The sequence below is a fragment of the Penicillium psychrofluorescens genome (assembly GCF_964197705.1).
Source record: "Penicillium psychrofluorescens genome assembly, chromosome: 1".
Taxonomy (NCBI): Eukaryota; Fungi; Ascomycota; class Eurotiomycetes; order Eurotiales; family Aspergillaceae; genus Penicillium; species Penicillium psychrofluorescens.
Window position 1 is genome coordinate 4027922 of NC_133439.1, and position 22063 is coordinate 4049984.

The 22063-nt window shown below is 51.1% G+C and overlaps 10 protein-coding genes across 10 annotated transcripts; 7 read left to right on the forward strand and 3 right to left on the reverse strand.

The window, feature by feature from the left end:
• Positions 1–130: 130 nt before the first annotated feature.
• Positions 131–1036, reverse strand: PFLUO_LOCUS1494 (uncharacterized protein; the record flags this gene model as incomplete). Its single annotated transcript, XM_073778539.1, has 1 exon — positions 131–1036. One exon carries the CDS (start codon positions 1034–1036, stop codon positions 131–133), a length of 906 nt encoding a protein of 301 aa, XP_073635584.1.
• A 1252-nt stretch (positions 1037–2288) lies between these two features.
• PFLUO_LOCUS1495 (uncharacterized protein) lies at positions 2289–3105 on the forward strand (the record flags this gene model as incomplete). The annotated part of the gene is made up of 2 exons (XM_073778540.1): positions 2289–2441; positions 2497–3105. The coding sequence occupies 2 exons, from the start codon at positions 2289–2291 to the stop codon at positions 3103–3105; spliced, it is 762 nt and encodes a 253-aa protein (XP_073635585.1).
• A 315-nt stretch (positions 3106–3420) lies between these two features.
• On the forward strand, positions 3421–4498 carry PFLUO_LOCUS1496 (mother-specific HO expression; the record flags this gene model as incomplete). The annotated part of the gene is made up of 2 exons (XM_073778541.1): positions 3421–3595; positions 3654–4498. 2 exons carry the CDS (start codon positions 3421–3423, stop codon positions 4496–4498), a joined length of 1020 nt encoding a protein of 339 aa, XP_073635586.1.
• Positions 4499–4746: 248 nt separating this feature from the next.
• On the forward strand, positions 4747–7767 carry PFLUO_LOCUS1497 (uncharacterized protein; the record flags this gene model as incomplete). Its single annotated transcript, XM_073778542.1, has 6 exons — positions 4747–4803; positions 4865–4890; positions 4955–5000; positions 5056–5157; positions 5210–5551; positions 5605–7767. 6 exons carry the CDS (start codon positions 4747–4749, stop codon positions 7765–7767), a joined length of 2736 nt encoding a protein of 911 aa, XP_073635587.1.
• A 2312-nt stretch (positions 7768–10079) lies between these two features.
• On the forward strand, positions 10080–12451 carry PFLUO_LOCUS1498 (uncharacterized protein; the record flags this gene model as incomplete). The annotated part of the gene is made up of 3 exons (XM_073778543.1): positions 10080–10329; positions 10384–10529; positions 10583–12451. 3 exons carry the CDS (start codon positions 10080–10082, stop codon positions 12449–12451), a joined length of 2265 nt encoding a protein of 754 aa, XP_073635588.1.
• Positions 12452–12832: 381 nt separating this feature from the next.
• Positions 12833–14066, forward strand: PFLUO_LOCUS1499 (Methylenetetrahydrofolate dehydrogenase [NAD(+)]; the record flags this gene model as incomplete). The annotated part of the gene is made up of 4 exons (XM_073778545.1): positions 12833–13014; positions 13153–13786; positions 13840–13929; positions 13983–14066. 4 exons carry the CDS (start codon positions 12833–12835, stop codon positions 14064–14066), a joined length of 990 nt encoding a protein of 329 aa, XP_073635589.1.
• A 286-nt stretch (positions 14067–14352) lies between these two features.
• Positions 14353–15105, reverse strand: PFLUO_LOCUS1500 (signal peptidase complex subunit spc2; the record flags this gene model as incomplete). The annotated part of the gene is made up of 3 exons (XM_073778546.1): positions 14353–14646; positions 14711–15009; positions 15072–15105. The coding sequence occupies 3 exons, from the start codon at positions 15103–15105 to the stop codon at positions 14353–14355; spliced, it is 627 nt and encodes a 208-aa protein (XP_073635590.1).
• A 188-nt stretch (positions 15106–15293) lies between these two features.
• PFLUO_LOCUS1501 (uncharacterized protein) lies at positions 15294–16317 on the forward strand (the record flags this gene model as incomplete). The annotated part of the gene is made up of 4 exons (XM_073778547.1): positions 15294–15343; positions 15402–15859; positions 15915–16076; positions 16127–16317. 4 exons carry the CDS (start codon positions 15294–15296, stop codon positions 16315–16317), a joined length of 861 nt encoding a protein of 286 aa, XP_073635591.1.
• Positions 16318–16463: 146 nt separating this feature from the next.
• Positions 16464–17180, reverse strand: PFLUO_LOCUS1502 (uncharacterized protein; the record flags this gene model as incomplete). Its single annotated transcript, XM_073778548.1, has 2 exons — positions 16464–16583; positions 16638–17180. The coding sequence occupies 2 exons, from the start codon at positions 17178–17180 to the stop codon at positions 16464–16466; spliced, it is 663 nt and encodes a 220-aa protein (XP_073635592.1).
• A 216-nt stretch (positions 17181–17396) lies between these two features.
• On the forward strand, positions 17397–20849 carry PFLUO_LOCUS1503 (uncharacterized protein; the record flags this gene model as incomplete). Its single annotated transcript, XM_073778549.1, has 6 exons — positions 17397–17478; positions 17542–17815; positions 17892–17989; positions 18044–18183; positions 18229–18420; positions 18474–20849. The coding sequence occupies 6 exons, from the start codon at positions 17397–17399 to the stop codon at positions 20847–20849; spliced, it is 3162 nt and encodes a 1053-aa protein (XP_073635593.1).
• Between the last annotated feature and the right edge of the window lie 1214 nt (positions 20850–22063).

The following is a 22063-nucleotide window of genomic DNA, read 5'->3' on the forward strand; positions in this document are numbered from 1 at the left end:
AAAGAAAATGAAGATGAAAAGAGAAAGAGAACCAAGCCGTGTCTGATCTACGAATCAATAGACCACCCCGAACACATGTGCAACTCACTAGCTATCCCGTGACTAGTGAATAGTCCGAACCTCCTGACGGTCAGTCATAGTACAAATTGGATGAACCATCAACATCCGTCACAGTAGCAGGAACACCAGGAACCCAACCATGCGCGGTCAGGTAGAAAGTAGTAGTCTGGTGGACCGTGTGCGTAACCTGATGTTGGTGGTGAGAGGACTGAGAGAGCTGGGTGTAGAGACGGACGGTCTGCAGAGGGCCGGTGGTCATCTCACGAACGGCAGCCATAGCAGCAGCATGGGTTGGGTAAGGGTGGTAGTGGAACCCCATATCCAGGGCGAAGAGAGTGTATTTCATCTGGAGACGAACACGAGGCGAGACGTAAATGTGAAGCTCGCCGTGGATCTTGCTACACATCTTGTCGAAGGCCTTGCGAACACGATTGGTGCGGTCCACGCAGCGACGCGACGCTTCAACTTCCATGTACTGCATCGCACTGTGGATGTGATGCTCCGTGGTAGCGAGAGACACTTCACGCTGCAGGTCAACAAGGAAGGCCTGCAGGCCCGAGGCAGTGTCGCGGAAGCACATGTCGACTTTCTGGTGCGTGTGGCCTACGATCTCAGAGATGGTGTGCAGCTGAGGGTAGGAGAAGTACTTGGTCCAGCTCGTATACCAAAGGTTGATACCGATGCGGGACTGCATCATGCGTGTCATTTCACGCTCGCCGATAATCCTGTGCGCGGTTGCCAGCGTGCTCAAGGCTTTGGTGAGCTGGGCCTTCAGCTGGGTGAGGTCTGACGCTCCAGCGGCCTTCTTCTCAGCGCTGGCCTTGTCGTCGATGGGCAGGGCGTAGAAGCGCTGCATGGGCTGGGGGGTCCCGTTGACCATGGCCGTGGTCCAGGTGCCTGGGCTGGAGAGTTCCGGACCCTGCGAGGCAGACTGAGCCGCAGCAGGTCCAGAGACAGTGATCATGGAGGCAGACATTGTTTGGTAGGGAAGAATAAGTGATTGATAGCTGAAGATGATATTGTGAGATAAGAGGTATGGGGGATGAAGCGAGCGGGTAAGAAGCGACTGAATAGACAGGACAAAAGTGAGTGAATGATGGTGGTGAAGCGAAAGAAAGATGTCCAGTAACCGAAAGACAGTCGTATATGGCGGACTCACGTTCAGCGACTGCCATTTCCATCTGAGGAAGGAACGCTAGAGCGATATAAACCGCCATTCTCTTTTCCTAGCTCATCTACTTGCACCTAGTGTTAATACAGACAATATCCATGGTGAACCTGCACTTTCTGCCATATTTGGAAAAATGCGTGTTATTCACAGATTGTCTCAGCGTAAGGGCTAACATGGTCACAACCCATCCCTAGAGAGGATGACAGAGTAGATCAGCCTTTAGGCCAAGACCATGACACCTAGGGATGTGCTTGGACAGTTGTTCAATAATGAATGGCCAGGGGAATTCCTCTGTGAGAGTTAAATTCTCCAGTTGGGCGGGCAGTAAATATGCTGGGGTGAAAATCACCGCCCTTGCATATTTTGATAGTCAGCATATAGTAAACAACCCCCGTTGTTGATGCTATGTCTGATTGATTTCAAGACAGCCGAACTATGGAAATTAGACTAGCTTTATAAATTGAGAAAACAACAAGATGAATGAAAGACAAACACAAACACCCCTTGGTATGTATGGACGGTGTCGACACCTGCCATCTGCTTTATACACTAGTCCGAGGGATGGCATGTTGCATCGAGTCTGGTGGGTACCCACCACGTTTGTGGCTTTTGTTTACATTTGGCTGTCAGCCGCTGGCTAGTATTCTGGAAAACGAAAGATTACGAGTGCATTGCTCTTGAAGGAATGGGTATAGATGCAACTGATAGTGAAGGTGCCTCTCCTGCAAAGAATCGGGTTGAGTAACTATGCCAGACACTGTTGCTTTTCTTGTTTTCCTTTTTGCCAAAGGCATTCCAAAAAACTCCCACAGCCATCCCCAAACTGGCCCAACCTGCAAGCTTATTGTCGAGGAATGCAACATTCTTCGTCGACGCGCACGCTCCAAAATTCCTAAAGCAATGTATTTGCGGGGGCTGGCTGCTGAACAAGAAAGTAGATAAGAATGGACGCGCCCTGCTGAAATTTCCAGATCCTCTACCGCATTTATACGCCTGTAATCCATTCCATCTGACTCTCTTTAACGTCCCACCATCTTTTTGGAATTCCTTCGCTACTATGCATTTCTCCATCGGTGTCATCGCCATCTCGGCCTCTCTCTTCTCCGTTGGCCTTGCTGCCAGCACTCCTCTTTCCTTCACCAGCTTCCCGACTGAAATCGAGGCCGGCAAGCCGGTGACGCTGACCTGGACTGGTGGCAATGCTGGCGAGGTACAGCCAGCCCTTTTGACCCATCACCGAACATCGATACTAACCCCGTTTTTAGCCCTACACCATCAACCTGCGCAAGGGTAATGCCGGCGACCTCGATGACGTGGAGACCATCACCTCGGACGCCAAGGACGGCAAGTTCACATGGACGCCCGACAGCAAGGTCGCCGATGGCACTCCGTACGCCTTCCAGATCATGCAAGGTAGCCAATCCAACTACTCTGGGCAGATGAAGGCTCTCGGAGAAAAGGCTGTGGAATCCAGCAAAACCACCGCTGCCACTCAGGGCACCCAGGCTACTACTGGTACCGCCATGACCACGGGTACTGGCATGACCACTGGCACCGGTATGACTACTGGCACCGGCATGACCACTGCGCCGACCACGGAGGGCACCAAGACCGGCACTGCTACTGGTACCACTACTGGTCAGAGCACCAGCACGGGTAGCAAGGCCCTGATCAGCTCATCGGCCTCAGGGTCTCAGTCTAGCAGCGCCACACCCAGTTCGATGGTGACTGATTCGGTCACGATGAGCAGCAGCATGAGTGCGACAGGCCACCACAAGGCGCAGAAGACGGGTGGTGTGCAGAACGGGGCCAGCAGACTGCAGTATTCGGCTGTGGTGGGGGCATTGGCTGTTCTGGCGTTGTTCTTTCAGTGAATTTGGGATGTTTCCTTGTATATAGTTCGTTGTAGTTCGCCGTGTTGCTCTCAGTTGTGATGTGTGCAGGACGCATCAGTGCTAGCGCCCGCGGTGGCGCCCATAATGAGTGGAACCACAACCAAAGCCCCTGTTTTGTTTTAATCTTCACTTCTTCTTGGATTGATTGCTAGTCGTGTGCTCAGTATATATACTTCTTCTGATGATGTCGATGACTCGGCGATGATTAGTCGCCGCCACAAGTCTTCCATCAAACGCCTGGCTCAGCTGCGATTCTCTGGTACGCACTGTTATGCTGATCATCCTCTATCCAGAATGGCCTGGCACAAACGCCTGGCCTCTCGGTCCCGGTTGGACATTCTTGCTGACACGCCCCTTGTCGCTGCAGAAGCACCGCAGGTCAATCTCCCGCATGTCGACACCCAATTGAACATGCACCAGTACAACGGCTTCTTCGAGGATGGCGCCCCGGCCGCCGACGGACTACGAGGTAGGTGTGCGTCGCCTCCACTACACCTGCAACTGACCCCCTTTGCGTATGACTATAGAGTCCCACACCTCGCCAACCACCATCCCCAATCCTTCCATGAGCCCCGAGACGAGCAACAATACCACAGAATGGTCCGCCGTGGGCCACGCGGCGACGGGCAAGTCGGGACGAGTGATCCACAATTTACAGGAAGAAATTGCCCGCCTGACGCGTGAGTGTAGTCTGTACCGCTCCCGCGCGGAGGAGACGCAACGATCGAACGAAACCCTCAAGATCCAGGTAGAAAACATGGGCGAGCGCGTGCGCAACCTGGAGCAAGTCAACGAAACGAACCTCACCTCGATCGCGCGCAAGGACCGCAAACTCGACGAGCTGCGCGCCGAGATCCAGAGCGAGCGCACCAAACGCCAAGAAGCCGATTCCACCGCCAGCAAGGCTAACCAGACCATGCGCGAGGAGCGCGAAACGCACAACCGGGAGCAGGCGCGCGCGCAGGAGATCGCCAAGTACCACGAGACGCAATACGAGGTGCTGGCCGGCACGACAAAGCGCGAGAAAGCGGACTTTAGTCGCCGCGTCAAAGCCATCTGGAAGGAGGTCGATTCGATGGCAGTGGCGTCGAAGACGAGGGATTTCTCGGCGGAGCGGATGGATGTGATTGCTGAGCAGAAGAACCGCGAGGTGGAGGTGCTCCGCGATGCCCATGAGAAGTTGATGGCGAGGCATGCTTTGTACAAGAAGACCAAGGACGAGGAGTTCCGGGACACGTTGGAGCGGGCCAAGGCGAACAATGCGATGATCGATGCCGCGCTGGAGTCGATGAAGGAGACCCAGGCGCAGATGCGGTGGGCGATTCAGCTGAATGAGAAGGAGAGGGAGAAGGAAAAAAAGGAATCGGGGTGATCTACTAATGGCCTGTACAAGTTCTCGTTCATGGTGCATGGCGTTGCCGGAAAAATACCCTTTCATTGATTCATTTAGACTGTTAGATTTATTGGTTGATTGATGATTGCATGACCAAACAATGGTGTTGTCTCCTTCTTTGTCTTCTATTGACTTCCTTCCATCTCTCTCTCTCTCTCTCTCTCTCTCTCTCTCTCTCTCTCTTTTTCTACCCGCCATCCCCTCTCCCCCGGCTCCGTCACCCAAACATGGCTGCCCGGCGAGATCTGCTTCTGGCAACTACATGGTCCTTGGAGGAGCTGGGAGTGAGCATTCCATATCGCTGCTTCCCTGGGGTGTTTGACATGCTGACCCTCAACAACGCAGGTGCAAGAGCTTCAAGACCAGATCAAGTACGACCCTCGAATTCTAATATTCCTGACCCATCCAGAATACTGAACTGCCCTCCTCTCACAGAAAGATCTCTCCAGAAGTCCAGGTCCAATACGTCAAGTCTCACCATGTAAGTACGACACCTTCCCTCTCCTCTCTAGAACACCGCGCTTATCCATTCACAGGCTCTCCTACTTAAAGGCACCGATGGAGTCGTGTATGATTACAAGTACGGCTGGCTGTTTTCTGGGTTTATTGAGAAGCACCGCAAAGATGATCTTCTCGATGTATGGACCCCAGAATTTCACGACCGACACATCTTTCTGACATAGCCTCCAGATCCCTCGCATGCAGCCGCTCATGGCCATTGGCTTTGATGATGCCAGGCCTGCTACTCCCACTCTAGGAGAGGAGAGCAAGCAGGACCTGCTCAATTTAGATGACCCGCCTGAGGAGCTTGTCGAGAATATTGGTCCGCAACTTACGACCAAATTCTGGATCCCTGCAGGTGGAGTGCTCGGATATTTTGCTGGTGATCGTCTGGATATCCTGCCTCGCATTGCTGAGGGAACTGGTACGGATATTTCTGTGGATACCAATAATGGTGTACGTGTGTTTGGGACCAACAGTGCCGATGTCGAGGAAGCACTAGAGAAACTTGCTACTGTGGAGGGCCCCCTGGTAAGTCTTGCTGGCTTCTACTGACTGGCGTTCTGAAATTGACTGTTATCTAGTCTTTGGTTGATCGACCGTATCGGAAGACCACCATTGTCGCCCCTACTAGCAACTCCATCCAATACGATATCGTTTCCTACGCAGTGTTGAACCAAGTTGCTCTCCGTCGTGCTCTATTTGACCCACGCTCGAGCTTTCCCACCCTGCGAGCCATGTGGGTTCCTGTTCAATACGAGTTCGACTTGCCGACCAGACTGTGGGAGAAGCCAAGTCATATCCGCACTCCTCTTCGGGTAGAGGATGCGATGACAGCCTGTCGAGAGTGGATCGATTTCACGTTTCCTGAACTTGGAATGGCAGAAGTTACCAATACCGATGAAAATATGGTCTCCAATGTCCCTGTTGTCGCAGCTGATGGTAGCCAGCATCCTTTCCTGACTGCGGCAAAGGCTCAAGCGGTCGATGACTGGGTTGATGCCCGTGACGCTCCCGATGGCAAGAAAGTGGCGAACCATGTGCCAGAGAAACGGAGGCGTCATGGATTAAAGACCCGCAAGGTTCTGCCAATGGAGAATGTTGAAGGTCCTGAAGAGAAGAAAGAAGTCACCACGACAAAGGTAGTTGTTCCGCCCCCAGGCCTGGAGCATGTTGTGAGCAACACCTGGGACCCTTCGACTTTCGACATGTTCAAGCAAGAGCCACAAGATCAGAACAAGGTCAAGGCCAAGAATTTCCTTCTTGCCCAGATCGGGGCTGCGGCGATCATACAAGAACGACTGTCGCCTGCGAATGAACCAAATACCAGAGAGTTTCACGGCACGATGCATCAGACTGCGAAGCCATCCGCAAAGGGGAAGGTAAAGACAACGGCCAAGGACAAGGCCAAGGCCAAACGAGAGGCAATCCTTGCTGATGCGTGGGGAGAGCTCCCAGCCGAGAAGGCCGAGAAGGCCAAGAAAAATGATCCTCCCGAAGAAGCCAACGTGGTCCAGACGGAGTCGGCAGCTGTGAGAAAGAAGCGCCGGCAGAATCTACTGATCGAGACCTTCTTCATTGTGCTGAAGCCCATGCTCACTGCTGCAGAGTGCTATCCTGGACCCATGACTTTGGAAATCCAGCTTGGTCTTCTCCTCATGCCTGCCTTTTCTAGTGCCGATCAAGACCAACAGATGTCATTCGCACAGCTTCAGCGCTTGTTCCTGCCTCTCAATGGAACTCGTCCCCCAAGCACCACTTTCATCAACCGATTGACAACATGTCCTGCCGATATCAACTACATTGTCGATCTGCATGTAAAGGGGCGCCGGCTCTTTGATCAAACCATTGCGGAATCGTGTGTACAGTACGAGATCTACTGCCGAACGGAAAACGGCGCCTTGCTCATCATCACTATCGACAGCGGTGGCGATACGATTGTCAGTCGGCCCAAGGTTTTCCTTGGCTCGGTTCACCTGAGCTTCCCTGGTAATATCTGGGATGCTGCCGCCGTCCTCAGAGGGCATGCAGAGTATGACCTCATGCCAAACACTGAGATTGGGGATGCGGTCAATCACATCGTCAACTCCATTTGGGTTGAACCAAACAGAAGCTTGGTTTGTCTGCACTTCCATATGCCCAAGGCTGTGCTGGAAGTTCAGAAGGTTTTCATGAAGCGCTGGACCCGGCACCGCTACGTCACCTCGAGCGAGGAACATACAGATGCCAACCATGATCTCTTATTGCAGATCACCGAGACCCAGGAATTACTTCTCTCCGTTAACCCTCTTGACTCGAATGCCGTGGGGGCGTCCTGTGCCGAGCTCACGGAGATGGTCTCGACTGGTCGACAGTGGTGGGAAGTTTCTCTCGTCAGCCCTGTCATCAACATGCTTCTGAAGGCGAATGGTTCACTCCAACCCGGAGATCGCACCCAAGACTGGACCGCCGCGGAGCTCCTGGGCCGCGACATGGAAATTTCCACTACTTCCACACCGGTCGCCAACGCCATCGGCAGTGGTGGGCTTGGTGACTTGCTGAGGGCTACAAAAATCGTTGTGGAAAACATTGATCCGGTGGGCTATTACAACAATGGCCCAGGTGCCGAGATGGCCAAGTCAGTTGGTAGTGGTGGAGCATCCGAAGCAGTCACAACTACAACCACCATCACAAGCGCAAGCAAGCTCGCGGCCATGCCAGTCTCGGTGTCTGCTGCTTCCGAGACTGACACATTTATGTTTTGGTGAGAGATGAGGCTGGTTGGTGGTAGAGGATTTATTGCTTCGTGCTCTTCACTACGACGCTCTCATCTACCCTCCGAATACCATCTGAGAGCTCCTCCTGAACTGCACCGAGAGCTGCATGGGAATGGGCATCAAAGCCCACGATCTGACGAAGCTCTGCTGTCCGCAGCCTGTTACGACCACACCACTACTACCACTCCATAGGCGAATCCAGGCAGATCCAGGACTTTTCAGTGAATAGGCGAGTAGAACTCATGATTAATTGATTAAATGAATGAAAGAAAGATTCTTTTTCCCAGTCCCACGTCGATGAAAACTCCCATACGACAATCATACTGGCTCATGAATCTCTGAGAAATCTCATACTAGAAATTGGCTACCATATGCGACAGAGTATGACAGTCTTCTCGGACACAATAACTGGAAATGGGAGTTAGGACTGCCGTAAGGTTGCAGAGCCATCATCTGTTGATCCATGAACAGACGATCATGCTGATTCTGTATCTACATTCACCACATTGGAAAGTATTGTCTCTAATACAACAATCTCTTCCAGGCAAGCGATAAAGTGTGCCAGACTTTTCTGTTCTCGCATATTGTCGGCAAACAATGTCGTAAACATAGTTGCCTAAGGTAATGCAATGCGGCGCCGGGAATAAATAACTCTCCCCACGTCCTTCTTCCTCCTTACACTTAATATCCACCATGTGTGTCTTTATTGCCCACACTGTCGGAGCACCAGTTGTTTACTTTCCCTCTCAACATGCCTGTATCTTCCAGTTTGATATTACATATTGACACTCCTTCCTCGTGCTCCGTTCGTCTTCAGCAGACTTGCTGAGGAACTTCATCCTTGTGTCTCTGATAGAGGTACGGACGCACGTTTGCAAATACCAGTTTCAGTGGATGGTATGCAGAGATGAAAGTGTTTGCTCTTGGGTGCCTCGATAACGTTAGTGATCAGGTGGTTGTCAGCGCCCATCACCTCTCTTTGTTAGATAGACCTTCCCTTCTGGGGCTTAAGGAATAGCATCATCTTTATCATCTCTCTGTCTAGTGATCTCCATGCTCAGGTCTTTTCCATGGCTCTCTCTGACTTCCACTGAGTCTTGACGCCATCAATCTGTTGCAGTCCAATATCTATAGGCTCCTGCTTCCGTCACTGCCCCTTCTTCCGGTGCGCTCGCAAATGGGGTCACTTGTGCACCAGGTAAGGGGGTGGTACACAAAGTATTGATGTACCTCGTGGAGACGGAAAATTAAAATTTCTACAGACTTCTGGAAGTGTACTTATGTACATCGCCGTTAGAAGAAAATCAGCAAATGTGAAAAGGGGTCAATAATATACATCTTTCGTGTTGAATGAACTAGACAGCGAATTTCACTGTGCTTTCTCTTGATATTGGATCAAAACTGATCGCAGTATCTCTGCATAAAAGTCGTAGATATTATACCTTGACTCAATCACAATGCCTAAACCAATTAGTATCTCAACATCCCATGCGATACCAGCTGAGCCTAGACTTTCATCCCTGCCATTCAGAATCAGGATTCAATCCTTAACATGCAAGGAGGCCAATCTGTTACATTCCTGACCAATGGGAAAATAAAAGCCTTGAAATAGATAAGCCAAGCTTCGTTGGAATGAGTGAACATTCCAGAGCACCCTATGCAGGGCTCGGTCTCGGCCGATTGGATGTTGTCCGTTTGAATGTAGGGCTAGCTATTCAAGGGAGGTCTACCATAGGCCCCATTATTCGATATGGGGTCTGGACCCTATGAGTAGGCCTGGGATCTGATCGTAGAAAATCTAGAAAAGCTATTGATTGCTGTGCAAGTGAGATGAGCATGTGTTAAATGGTAGCCGGATGCTATGGGACTATTTAATCAAGCTATCTGTCCTTAACAAAAGTATTATCGATATTGCTATTCCACTAATAGCTGCATAAGATAGGTTCTGTCCTCGCCTTGGTGGACTGGCTAGACCAGGCCGTTCATTCCTATGATCATAAGACAGGAAGAGCAGGTAGCTCGACAAGGTTCTCGCTTGCATGGTCAAAAACTGGATTTGCACTGTCACTAGCGTGGAATTCGATTCAGAACATTCCAACGTGGTTGATGTATGATTGGACTGGAATTGAGCTAAACCTTTCTATGGCACAGTACCACTACAATCAAAGTCGCCACAGTGGGATCTAGGCCAATGCCACTTGCTACATATAGGTTGACTCATTATGCCTTAATCCATTGAAATTATTTATAGGAGGGAAAGAGCTCTGTTTCTGCAGGCTGCACTGCTTTTAATATTCATTACCATGGTATCTACTGGTGTGGGAAGCAAGATCAAGAGAGCTCTTGGTCTACAAGAGCCGCCAACCAACCCTCTGAATGCGAAGGCCTCTGAAATTGTTACACGCCACGAGCCGGATCCAACAGTGACTGAATGGTTGAAGGAAGTGACTCCTTCAGGGTCTCAGGTGCAGTCGTACTTTGTACAGCTGTTTCCTTTCCTGGGATGGATTATGCACTACAACAAGAAATGGTTTCTCGGTGATTTGGTTGCCGGTATGTATAGTTTAAAAGCAATTTCGAAAATCTGCTAACGCAAAACAATGGCAGGAATCACCGTCGGCGCAGTTGTTATCCCTCAGGGCATGGGATATGCTAGACTGGCCAACTTGCCTGTTCAGTTCGGGCTATATACATCCTTCGTTGGCGTTCTTATATACTGGCTCTTCGCAACGTCCAAGGATATTAGTATCGGGGTAAGTTTGAGATTGTCATTCCTTGCGGGGGTTACATGCGCTAAATGGATCAGCCGGTTGCTGTCATGTCCACGCTTGTGGGCACTATCATCACCGATGTTCAGAGCATCCACCCTGGTATTCCCGAGGTACAAATTGCAATGTCAATTGCTGTGGCATGTGGAGGAATTGTGACGTTCATGGGACTGGCTCGCCTAGGATTTATTGTCGACTTCATTCCTCTTCCATCTATCGCAGCTTTCACGACGGGGTCAGCGATAACTATCAGTTCGGGACTGATCAAACAATTGCTGGGCGAAACTGCCGATTTCAGCACTCGAGGCCCGGCGTATCGTGTTATCATCGACAGCTTGAAGCATCTGCCCACGTCAAGCAGATATGATGCCGCCATGGGCGTTTCTGCACTCGGGATGCTTTACCTAATTCGCATCGGCTGCAGCTACGGAGCACGCAAACATCCACAGCATGCCAAGACCTTCTTCTTCATATCGTCTTTGCGTGCAGCTATGGTCATATTTACCTTCACCGCAATCAGCGCCGCAGTCAACATACATCATCCAAATAGACCGGTCTTTGCCATAGTCGGGGCTATCCCACGAGGCTTTCAGGACGCAGGCGTCCCAAAGCTTAGCAGCGACGCCATCAAGACCTTTGCTCCGCAGCTGCCTGCCTGCGTGATCGTGCTTCTCCTTGAGCATATTGCTATCTCCAAATCCTTCGGCCGCATCAATAACTACACTATCGACCCATCTCAGGAACTGATTGCCATTGGCATCACGAACCTTCTAGGTCCCTTTCTCGGCGGGTACACAGCAACCGGCTCTTTCTCGCGTTCAGCAATCCAATCCAAATCCGGAGCGAGGACCCCCTTTGCGGGTGTCATAACTGCCATCGTTGTTCTGATTGCCCTCTATGCTCTGACGGAGGTGCTCTGCTTCACGCCAAAGGCTTCGCTAGCGGGTGTTATCATCCATGCAGTGGGAGACTTGATCACATCCCCAAATACGATCTATCAGTTCTGGCTCATCGCGCCATCGGATGCCATCATCTTCGCAATTGGCTTACTTGTCGCCCTTGTGGACACAATCCCCAACAGTATCTATGCCACCGTCGCCTTATCCCTCCTCGTCTTTCTATTTCGTCATGCTAAAGCACATGGTCAATTCCTTGCGAGAACTTGGATTGGACCTCAAGATGCACAAAGACCTTTATTTTTACCAGCCGATGGCTGTCCAGAACTAAGCCTTGAGCAGCCGCGGCCAGGAGTGTTTGTCTATCAATTTCCAGAGGGCCTGAGCTACTCCAATTCGAACCATTACACTGAGCTCCTGGTACAAACAATCTTGAGAAGCACTCGTTGCGCCGGCTCTCAAATCTATGCAACAAAGGGTGATCGGCCATGGAATGACCCCGGATTCAGCGATAAGGACCATGAATCCAGCAACTCCCGCCTCCCGCTTCTCCGTGCAGTGGTCTTGGACTTTTCATGTGTTAACCATGTCGACGTGACATGCATCCAAAATTTGATGGACGTACAAAAACAGCTCGATCATCGTACTACAGCACCCGCAGTTCAGTGGCATTTTGCCAATATCAAAAACCGGTGGACCAAGCGTGCTCTCGCTGCGGCTGGATTTGGGTATCCGCATACTCTGACCGAGACAACGGTCTTGGAAGGAAATGCTGTCAGTGAATCTGAGTTTTCCAGTGAAGACATAAAAGATGTGGAAAAGGGGATTTTCTCACATGACAAGCGTAGTCAATGTGTCCAGTCCTGTGAGAAAAGGGTGTCCGTTGAAAGTTCCCTGATGGGGGTACTCGAGCGCGAGGATCGGCCATTCTTCCATGTCGACTTGATCAGTGCAATGGAGAGTGTGGATGCTTATTTCGATCAAGATCTTGCAGTTAGATTTGATGTTTGAGAGGAAGTTACTGTATAAATTCAAGATGAACCACATATTCAACACCCTGTTAGGGCAAGGATGGGCGGGCGATACGTCGATATCCTACCCAGAAAATCGCCAGTAGTCAAAGAGCGGAATAAGAACACCATTGAACAGCACCATTGGCTCAGCTCATTTTCTGACAATAACTAGCTAGATAAATATTGCAAGTACTTTGACCCGGCTGTTCCGCTCTATAGACATCGGGTGTGTACGACATGCACACTCGGCACGCCGAAAGCGGCGTTCTTATCGATAAGCGAAACAATCTTTTCCCGCCCAAAATCGATCCGATTTAAAGATCACCCCGCGGTCTTCTTTACTTTTCAGCAATTACATACTGCGCTTTCTCCCGTCACCATGTCCGCCCCGGCCTCCTGCAAGGTGATGCTCGCCAAGCACGTTGCCAATGGCCTGCTCACCGAAGTGTCGGAGGGCATCAAGACCCTCGAGAAGCCGCCGCACCTGGTCGGCTTCCTGGCGAACGACGATCCTGCGGCGCTGATGTATGCGCAGTGGACGCAGAAGACGTGTGAAGAGAAGTGAGTCTTTCGTCATTCAATAATTGCCTAATATTTCCGATAAGGGGAGAATTGGCTGTATATGATTCATACCTACCTTTCTGAGTGTTGCGCGCATGGAAACATTGTCTGTGATTCATTAGCTAACGTTTTATAAAGTGGCTTCAAGTATACCCTCCGTGAAGTTCCATCCGACAATATCGAAGACGCCCTTATCGCCGCCAACGCCGACACCGACGTTGATGGCATCATCGTCTACTACCCGATCTTCAACAACCGACAGGACCAGTACCTGCAGCAGATCGTGGACGTTGGCAAGGACGTCGAGGGGTTGAGCCACCGCTACATCTTCAACATGTACCAGAACATCCGATTCCTGGACCCGGAGACCAAGCGTCAGAAATGCATCCTGCCCTGCACCCCGCTGGCCAACATCAAGATTTTGGAGTACCTTAACATATACAACACCATTCTGCCCTATGGAAACCGGCTACACGGTCACACTATCTGCGTCGTGAACCGGTCTGAGGTGGTGGGACGGCCGCTTGCTGCGCTTTTGGCGAATGATGGCGCTTGCGTCTACAGTGTTGATATCACCGGTGTGCAGAAGTTTACCCGCGGCGAGGGATTGCAGAAGGGGCGGCATGAGATTGTTCATCTCGAGGGTGCTACGCTGAAGGATGTTGCCCCGCTGTGCGATGTCGTTATCTCCGGTGTGCCTGGTGAGAAGTTCAAGTTTGATACTAGCCTTCTCCGCGAGGGTGCTGTGTGCGTCAACTTCTCTAGTGAGAAGGTAAGTGTTGCTTTCGTACGCGGCTGTTCTTATCTAATTTTTTTCCCTTATAGAACTTTGGCCCCGAGGTCAAGGAGAAGGCCTCCATCTTTGTTCCGTCCATTGGAAAGGTGACGATTGTTGTGCTGCTGCGTAACCTTCTGGTGAGTTTCTGTCCGTGTCTGCTTTTGAACAACTGCTAATTTGACCTCTGTAGCGCCTTATCCAGAACCGGCGAGTAGACGACGTCAAGCCTGCCACGGCCACAGAACGTCCGGGCACCTTGGAGGCCGACTCATAGCCGATGAAGCTACGAGAATGAGACGATGTGGGACAATCGTCATGTTTGATATTCTAGAATTTCATCTGTTGTTAGCCTTGACTATACTTGAACGATTTCTTTTGTTTGTTTCTGATGCCAGTCGTGATACGAGTAGTACTGGACACCTAAATCAAGCTCGCAATTGCGTGCAAATTCGCCGCAGCATTTCGATATGCAACCCTGTCCTCAGCACCCATGCTATTAATAAACAAGACCAACTACCCAAAAACCACGAAAATCTCCATTCACCAGCTCCCCAAGAAGACTACCGCTTCTTCTTAGAGGGCTTGCTGCTCTCGGCTTCAGCCTGCTTTCCAACCAGCCCCGACACACCCCCGGTCTTTGCCTCGTTCTCCTTAGCCGCCAGTCTCAGCACATCGATCTCACCAGCCAACCAGTGACGGAAGGGCATTGGGTGAAACACGCCGTCTGCCGAGAACCAAGTGGTGAAAGGCGCCTCGCAGCGCTTATCCTGGATGACCTGTCCCGAAGCGGATTTGTAGAGAATATGCAGCTTGTACTGGGAAGAAAACTTCTTGGCGGATGAGCTGATCGAGATCTGTACATGAGGGCGAATAGTTAGCCCTTTGTCTTTGCTTCTGGCAGATAAGGTATATGCGTACCGTCTCCCCTGTCTTCCTCTTGCCGGCGAAAACCTCACCGGCCTCGACGGCCCAGATCCAGACCGTAAGCAGGCTGTTGAGCACGAAGTACGTGCCCACTGAGATAATGATCCACGGCGACGTGGTCGCCTCCCAGCCTAGATTGCGGTCCGCATAGAAGGTAAATGCGGCGATTGCGACGGCGCTATAGCCGAGCACGAAGCGAATATTTGACTTGGAGTAGTCCGCTGCGAAGGCGTAGGGGGCTGGGAGGGTGCTCAGGTAGGGAAGGAGGGCATCATCGCTGGTGGACTTGAGGTCTGGAAGCTGTTGTTAGTTTGCTTGCACGACTTCTTTCGGCTGGAAAGGGACCAGAACAGACCACTGGTTGAATAAACAGGGACCTTGGAAGCCATGACTGCAGATTGAGTATGTGTTGGTGAGGTGTGGTTAAGTTGTACACAGGAAGTAAATAGTGTAAGCTGGCCCGATGTCCATCACCGCCCGGCAACAACCCCAAACCAAACCCCCCGAACCTCTCCCTCGTTCCACCACACGACACCACTTCGCTTCCACGCCAACCCTGGGTCTGATCTCACCCATTATGGCTGTTCAAGGTGTCGAGCAGTCCATCCTTCGGGATCCAGCTCTCTTGTGAGTGATTGGCCTTTGAGACTCCCAGCAGAAACCAGCTAACTAACCGGATGATCAGCTACTGGATCCTGTTCCCCATCTCCATTGTCATGGTGCGTGTCACCCCATTTGTCCATTTCAGTTACCCTCGGAAAGCTTACTCCAAAAAGATACTGACAGGAATCCTCCGCCACTATGCCACTGTCCTGATGAACTCACCTCCGAAACCCGCCTCGACGCTAGCCGAGTCGCGCGAACGACTCGCTCTCCTCCGTGGTGTGAACCTGCGCAACCACGGCGCCGCAGTGCTCGACCGGGAATCCTTCGAGATGCGCAAGAACTACATAATCTCGGGCTTCCGTAACGGCGCGTTCCTGAAGGACCCCGAAAACCGCGGTGGACCACCCGCCAACCCCATGACAGATCCCGCGGGCATGGAGGCCATGATGGGCATGATGAAGGGAAATATGATGATGATGATCCCGCAGACCCTGATCATGAGCTGGATCAATGCTTTCTTCTCCGGATTTGTGATCCGTGAGTTACTTCTGGATCCGCTGTCTGTGGGGCAAGAGCTGACCATGATCCGCAGTGAAATTGCCCTTCCCGCTTACCATCCGCTTCAAGTCGATGCTGCAGTCTGGTGTCATGACTCGGGACCTTGATGTCAGATGGGTGTCGAGTCTGTCTTGGTACTTCCTCAATTTGTTCGGCCTGCAGTCGGTGTTTGGATTCATTCTGGGCAGTGATAATGGTATGGCCAGTCCACATTCTTCCCGCGAGCCTCGCTGACCTCCTCAATAGCTGCCAACCACATGTCCCAGCAGATGGGCATGGCCAACCCGGCTGCCATGGTGAATCCTCTGCAGCCCGGCCAGGACCCGGACAAGCTGTACCAGAACGAAGCGGAGAACCTCGAGGTGACGGAACATTTCTGTATTCTGGAGGGGGTGGAAGAGCGCGTGCTGCGCAACTTTGCCCCGGAGGTGAATTGATCTGGGACATGTTGGTGTGTACATATGCCCGGAGTTTCCGGTGCATTGTCCGATGAAGATGTAATGTGTCTACCATAGAAAATTGCTATATGTTTGTAAACCCCAAGAGTTCATTCTCGTTACCTCGTTATATTAAACAGTACATCTCATAGCTCACGAGTCCACCCTTGCTCAGATGGATAATTGATCACTCCATTCAGAACCCACACTTCGCCGTTGACCACTTGTTCGGCAACGGTATCGACTTCAATATTCCCAGGTTGAATCTAGATGGAAACCAATTAGCATCAGCCCGATGTTTGAGAATACACTATACATACCACAATCTTATCCCCTTGCTTCGTCCACTTCAACTTCTCTCCTCCTAAAGTCTCCACCTCCTCATTCTCCTTCCACGGACTAGCAGGGATGAGATGAGCCTCCACAAACCGCTGCAGATTCCGCTTGGCCCGATCCTGGCCATCCTGTCCTTCATACGCATTCACCTCGCCGAATTTTGCATATTCTTCTGGATTCTCCCACGGCTTGCGTGGCAGTGCCTGGATGGCGCTATTGCGGGGTGCGAGCACTGTGATATTCTTGGATGCGTCGTTCAGACGCGAGGAGATAGGCTCGAAGTCTCGGGTCAGGCGTGCAAAGATGTTAATCCCCCGAGTCTTGGGGAGGACGTCAGCCACGATGGGCTCATATGTTTGGCTGTTTGGATCATTCTGTGGCTTTCCAAGACCAGGGATGATTTTGTCCATGATGGGCTGGTCGTAGAGTTCCTCGGCGTGTTGGCGAATAGCTGCAGCCGATGCGAAATCCCACAGGGCAGAGACAGAGGCGATGAGGGCAAACGTATAGATTAAATCGGGTCTCATCGTGGCGGAGAGCGTAATCCTTCCCTGATTGTAGCAGAGAAGATAAAGCGACGGAGATGACGCAACGGGCAAGAGGGGGCACGTGAGGTCCCGTGACTGGCTCTTATCGATAAGGGCACAGAAAATGGAAGGAGCGGAGGCCAGTCATGGATGGATTATTCCTCGACACACTCCTTTGGTCCCTTCACTACCTACCTCTCTGGTCGACCTGGCACCATGTCGGCTCTGCAGACGTTTATGCTGGTGGTCGACCACGACAAGGACGAAGCCAAGCGCATTGCTGAGTCCGTCGCTCAAGGTACCACTCAATTCCCACCCCGCACTCTCTCGTAGCCCGCGCTCTAACCGAGGAATTATGCAGATGTCGAAAGCAAGAAGACGACGTTGATCGAGGTGGTTCAGTCCCTGGTCGAATACGTCAATGATGAAGACCCAATCTTGCGTGGTAAAGCGGTGTCCTATCTCGCTGCGGTCATCAGAGTCCTGTCGCCGAAATACCTTTCCAGACAACAGATCCAGGTCTTGACCACCTTCTTTTGTGATAGAATTGAGGATGGAGGGGCCGTGGCTGGGCTGGATACCCTGCAGGGTCTGGATCGGTTCAATAAGGAATTGGCTGTGGAGCTAGCACAGGCGTATGTTTTCCCGGCTTGGTTCTTTGTGGCTGCAGAACATGCACAATTGAAGGGCCTATTGCTAATTCAATGACAGTATGTTCTCGAATTTCCAGGATTTGCAGTCTCGGTCCCAGTCGCAGCGGTTCCAGGTCTACCAATTGATGAACGAGGTCATGTCGAGACATCGGGAAGGTGTGTCACGCGCAATTCCTTCTCATTTGAGTTAAATTGACGAACAATGAATAGCACTGCAAGAAATGGGTGATACCTCGCTTGTGGGAATCGTGGATCTCATGACTGGAGAGAAAGACCCGCGCAACTTGATGATCGTGTTCTCCATCCTCAAAGTGGTCATGGTAGAGTGGGATATCTCGAACCATGTCGAGGTAAGATGGTTTCCATTTCCCAAGTTGATTGAAAACTAACTTTAGAAGCTCCTCTTTGACGCGGTGTATAATTACTTCCCGATTACATTCCGACCTCCCCCAAATGATCCCTATGGGATCACCGCGCAGGATTTGAAGGGCCGTCTCCAGGAATGCATTTCCTCGACCCGGTACTTTGCACCACACGCCATTCCGGCGTTGTTGGATAAGCTTGATTCCACTTCTCCCAATGTCAAGGTACATTTTTCTCAACCCACACAGATACAATTCAGTGACTAATAACCCGCCAGAAAGATGCTCTCAACACATTGATCGCCTGTATTCACTCGTATGATCCGGACACGGTGTCACGGTATTCAATCACTATTTGGGAGGTGCTCAAGTTTGAAATCCTCAACGCTCAGGAGGAGTTCCTGTCGGAGTATTCACTAGAGGCCTTGAAGGGCATTGCGCAGCGACTGTCCGTGGGAGTCACAGAGGTTTCTCAAGACCTGCCTCTGGCGCAGTATCTTCGGCCTATTGCGAAGGAATGCAATGAGCAATTGCAAGAGCCCCAGCATAAACAGGCGAAACCTGCCCAGCAGATTTTGGGTTCAGTGTCAGCTGCGTCTGCCTTTGCACTTTCTCTCATCGTCCAGGCTGTCGTTGCTCCGATCTTTACTATCTATCAAGAGGCTGATGGTATTGCAAAACAAAGAGTTCTTCTCGAAACCCTGTCTGTCTTGTTTGAGTCTGCCACCAAGGTGTTTGGCGAATGGACAACTCGCGGGGGGGAAATTGCCCTGGAAAACCCACTACTGGAGTTCAAAGACCAATTCTCAGATATTTTGGGCCAGGCATTGATGGGATCGGCAAAGGAAGAAATCTCTTTCCGAGTCACTGCACTGAAAGCGTTCCTGCGTCTATCGACGCTGCGCGATTTCTTCCAGGATAACGAGGTCGGACTATTCGTGCAGTATCTAGATGAGATTCTCTTAAAGGAAGAGTCTGTCGGCCGTGATGATTTAAAAAGGCAAGCCATTGCAGCTCTTGCCGAGATCTCAAAACATAAGCCCCGGCTCATAACGGACATTACGTTCCCTGCATTATTGGCAACTCTTCCGGATCAAGATGAAGGCTCCGATTCTGCATACATGCCGATTTTTGAGACACTGGCTCAGATCAGCGTGGAAAGAGACATCTTCGAGACACTGTTCCGTCGATTGTTCAGCAAGCTGACAATTCTGCTTCAGAAGGAGCAGCCTGGCTCTGTGGCATATCCGAGAGATATCCTGGTGACGCTGCTCTATGTCATGCAGCAAAGAAAGATGGACCAAGATCCAAGTCTTGATTTCTACTACGACAAGGTCGTTGTTGGCCTCTGCCGTAATGCCGCAGCAGCAGCCACTGGGAATGCCAAGAATCGGATTCTCAATGATGCCAGTGTACTTGACACGCTAGGACGACTGTGCAACCTCCTCGTGCGATCTATTTCGGTCCAGAAGCAGGAGCAAGTGGCCGAAAATGTGTACAGCCTCTTCTCCTCGTCGGAAGACTTCACACCTCTTCCACTCACCGAAACTACAACCGCCGACCAGGAACGTACGATCATCATCTCAACTTTCCTTCTAGCTGGCTTGTCTGGAGACTGCAGCAAGCGCATTCCTCATACATCGCCAGACATGAAAGCGCTCTTGTCAGATGTGGTGCGCCGTTCTATTTCCGATACAACAGAGCCAGCTACCCACCTCGCCTTTCTCCGACACCTGGCCCTACTTACCAATAAGTTCCTGTCGAAGCAAGATCTGAACATCGCTGAGACGCTCTTCGACAATCTGCTTTCCACACAGCAAGCTCTAAGCCCCTCAACCATCCGCACGATCTTCTGGCTGTCTAAAGCCCTTGTCCTGCGTCTCGCACCCTCTACGACCCACATCCTGACCTCACTTCTTTCCCTTCTCTCTTCGCTTGACCAACAAACTAGTACGATTGCAGCCCGCAGCTTCGCTATCATTCTCGGCGACGACGAAGTAATCTCAGCAACCAACGGTGCAACCATCCGCCTACTAGCCAAACAGCGCGTCTTCGCAACCGTGGTGCCTCTGATCTCCTCCCGTATCCGAGAAGTAAACGTCGCCGGCAACAATACCGGCACGGAATCTGAAGCAGCTCATATCAAATCGGCTCACCTGACCGCTCTCGCTGGTATTCTCTCCACCATACCAGCCTCCCTAGTCATGCCCGAGCTTCCTACTCTCCTCCCACTGCTCCTCCAAACCCTCGATCTCCAATCCGCAGACTCAACCGCCGTCCGAGCAGCCACATTGGACACCCTCGCCGTCATCATCCGTGACAATGGCGTTGGCGTGATAGACGAGTGCGGACATGTGAAAAGTCTCGTTACGAGGCTTTTGAAAACCACTACCCGCCCGGAAGCCAGCACTGCAGAAAATGCATTCGTCAACAGCCCACGTCTCCGCGTCGAGGCGCTTAAATGTCTTTTCCTTCTTGCCTCACAGCAACCTAGCACCGCGTCTGTTTCGCCGCTTCTGCAGGTGAAGACTGAGGTGCTGCGCTCTCTGCGTCGTGTGTTAGATGATCCGAAGCGGGATGTGCGGAAGGCTGCTGTTGATGCTCGCGGTGCTTGGCTACGCGGCGTGGACGATGCGTCCGAGGATGAGGATTAGATCTTGTTTTTTTCTAGAGTTTCGTGTTTTTTTGAACAGAAAAAAAGCATCTACATATAAAGAGACATCTGTCGATTAGATTATTTTATCATTCATTTATTCCCGAATAGATGCATGGGTCATAGTAATCAATTATCTCTTCTTCTTTTGACGAATTTCCATCCCTTCAAACCCGACGCTTGAGGACGAAAAGCTGACGATCTGGAGAATGAATATAAATGGAGTGAATTATCTAAAAGAGGAAGTTATGAAGTTATCTCAATTATCTACACGGCTCTTAACGAGGGAGTGTCGTCATGATTTAGTCATGCGATCTCAACAATATCATTCAGGACCGTTCCATGTCGAGTCAAATGTGCCCTTCGATTGAAATAGTTTCTCAGACGGACATATAGAAGGGTAGGAATCGATGGTTCATACAGCAGAGCCATCGGAATCTTGTGTCGACTCGGGGACTGTGCGGAAATGGATTGCAGGATTGGAGTCTGCACCAGAGGGCACTCAGCTTAGTATTCCAACTTGTCGGTGAAGGTAGTATAGTGAATGGGCGAGGTTGATGTTGCGGACGTGCTCACGTGAAAGCTAGACAGGGCTATTTGGGCGATACCCTCGAGCACGACGATCGAGTGGAGAAGGTGTGAATATCATCAAGGCCTTGCTGGGCAACTGGTCAATTCTGAAGAGCTTCTCGGCCGACATTTCCACCAGGAAAATGCTAGAACGGAAAGTCAGTAACGTTTCAAATTGACTCAAATAAAAGATGAAGTATTGCTTGACGAACAGACCTCATGTGCATCGCTCTGGGCGCTGCTAGCTTTCAATGTGCGAGGAGTCCGATGTTAAGCCATCTATCTGGAGAGTACAATCATAGCATGCCAATTCCTTATTTGTTCAAAAGATTCATGGATTCTGGATGCGACATAGGGGCGGCCGCAGTGGGGGTGCTGATAGTAGTGGGCGCGATCACGATATACAGCCTATTGAGATCAGTATACCTCGAACAGGAATTGTGAGTGACATTAGACGCACTTTGGTAGATCTAGTATGTCGACCTCGTCCCGGGTGGACGGGTACACAGTCGTTCAAAACTTCTTTCAGCCATTCAATACGTTCATGAGGCTGGATGACCAAGGGGATCGGGCAAGTCGGGAAGAGCTCCTTCTGCTGGGGCCATGGTGAAGTTTAACGGAAGAGGAATTGGGGATGGAAAGAAG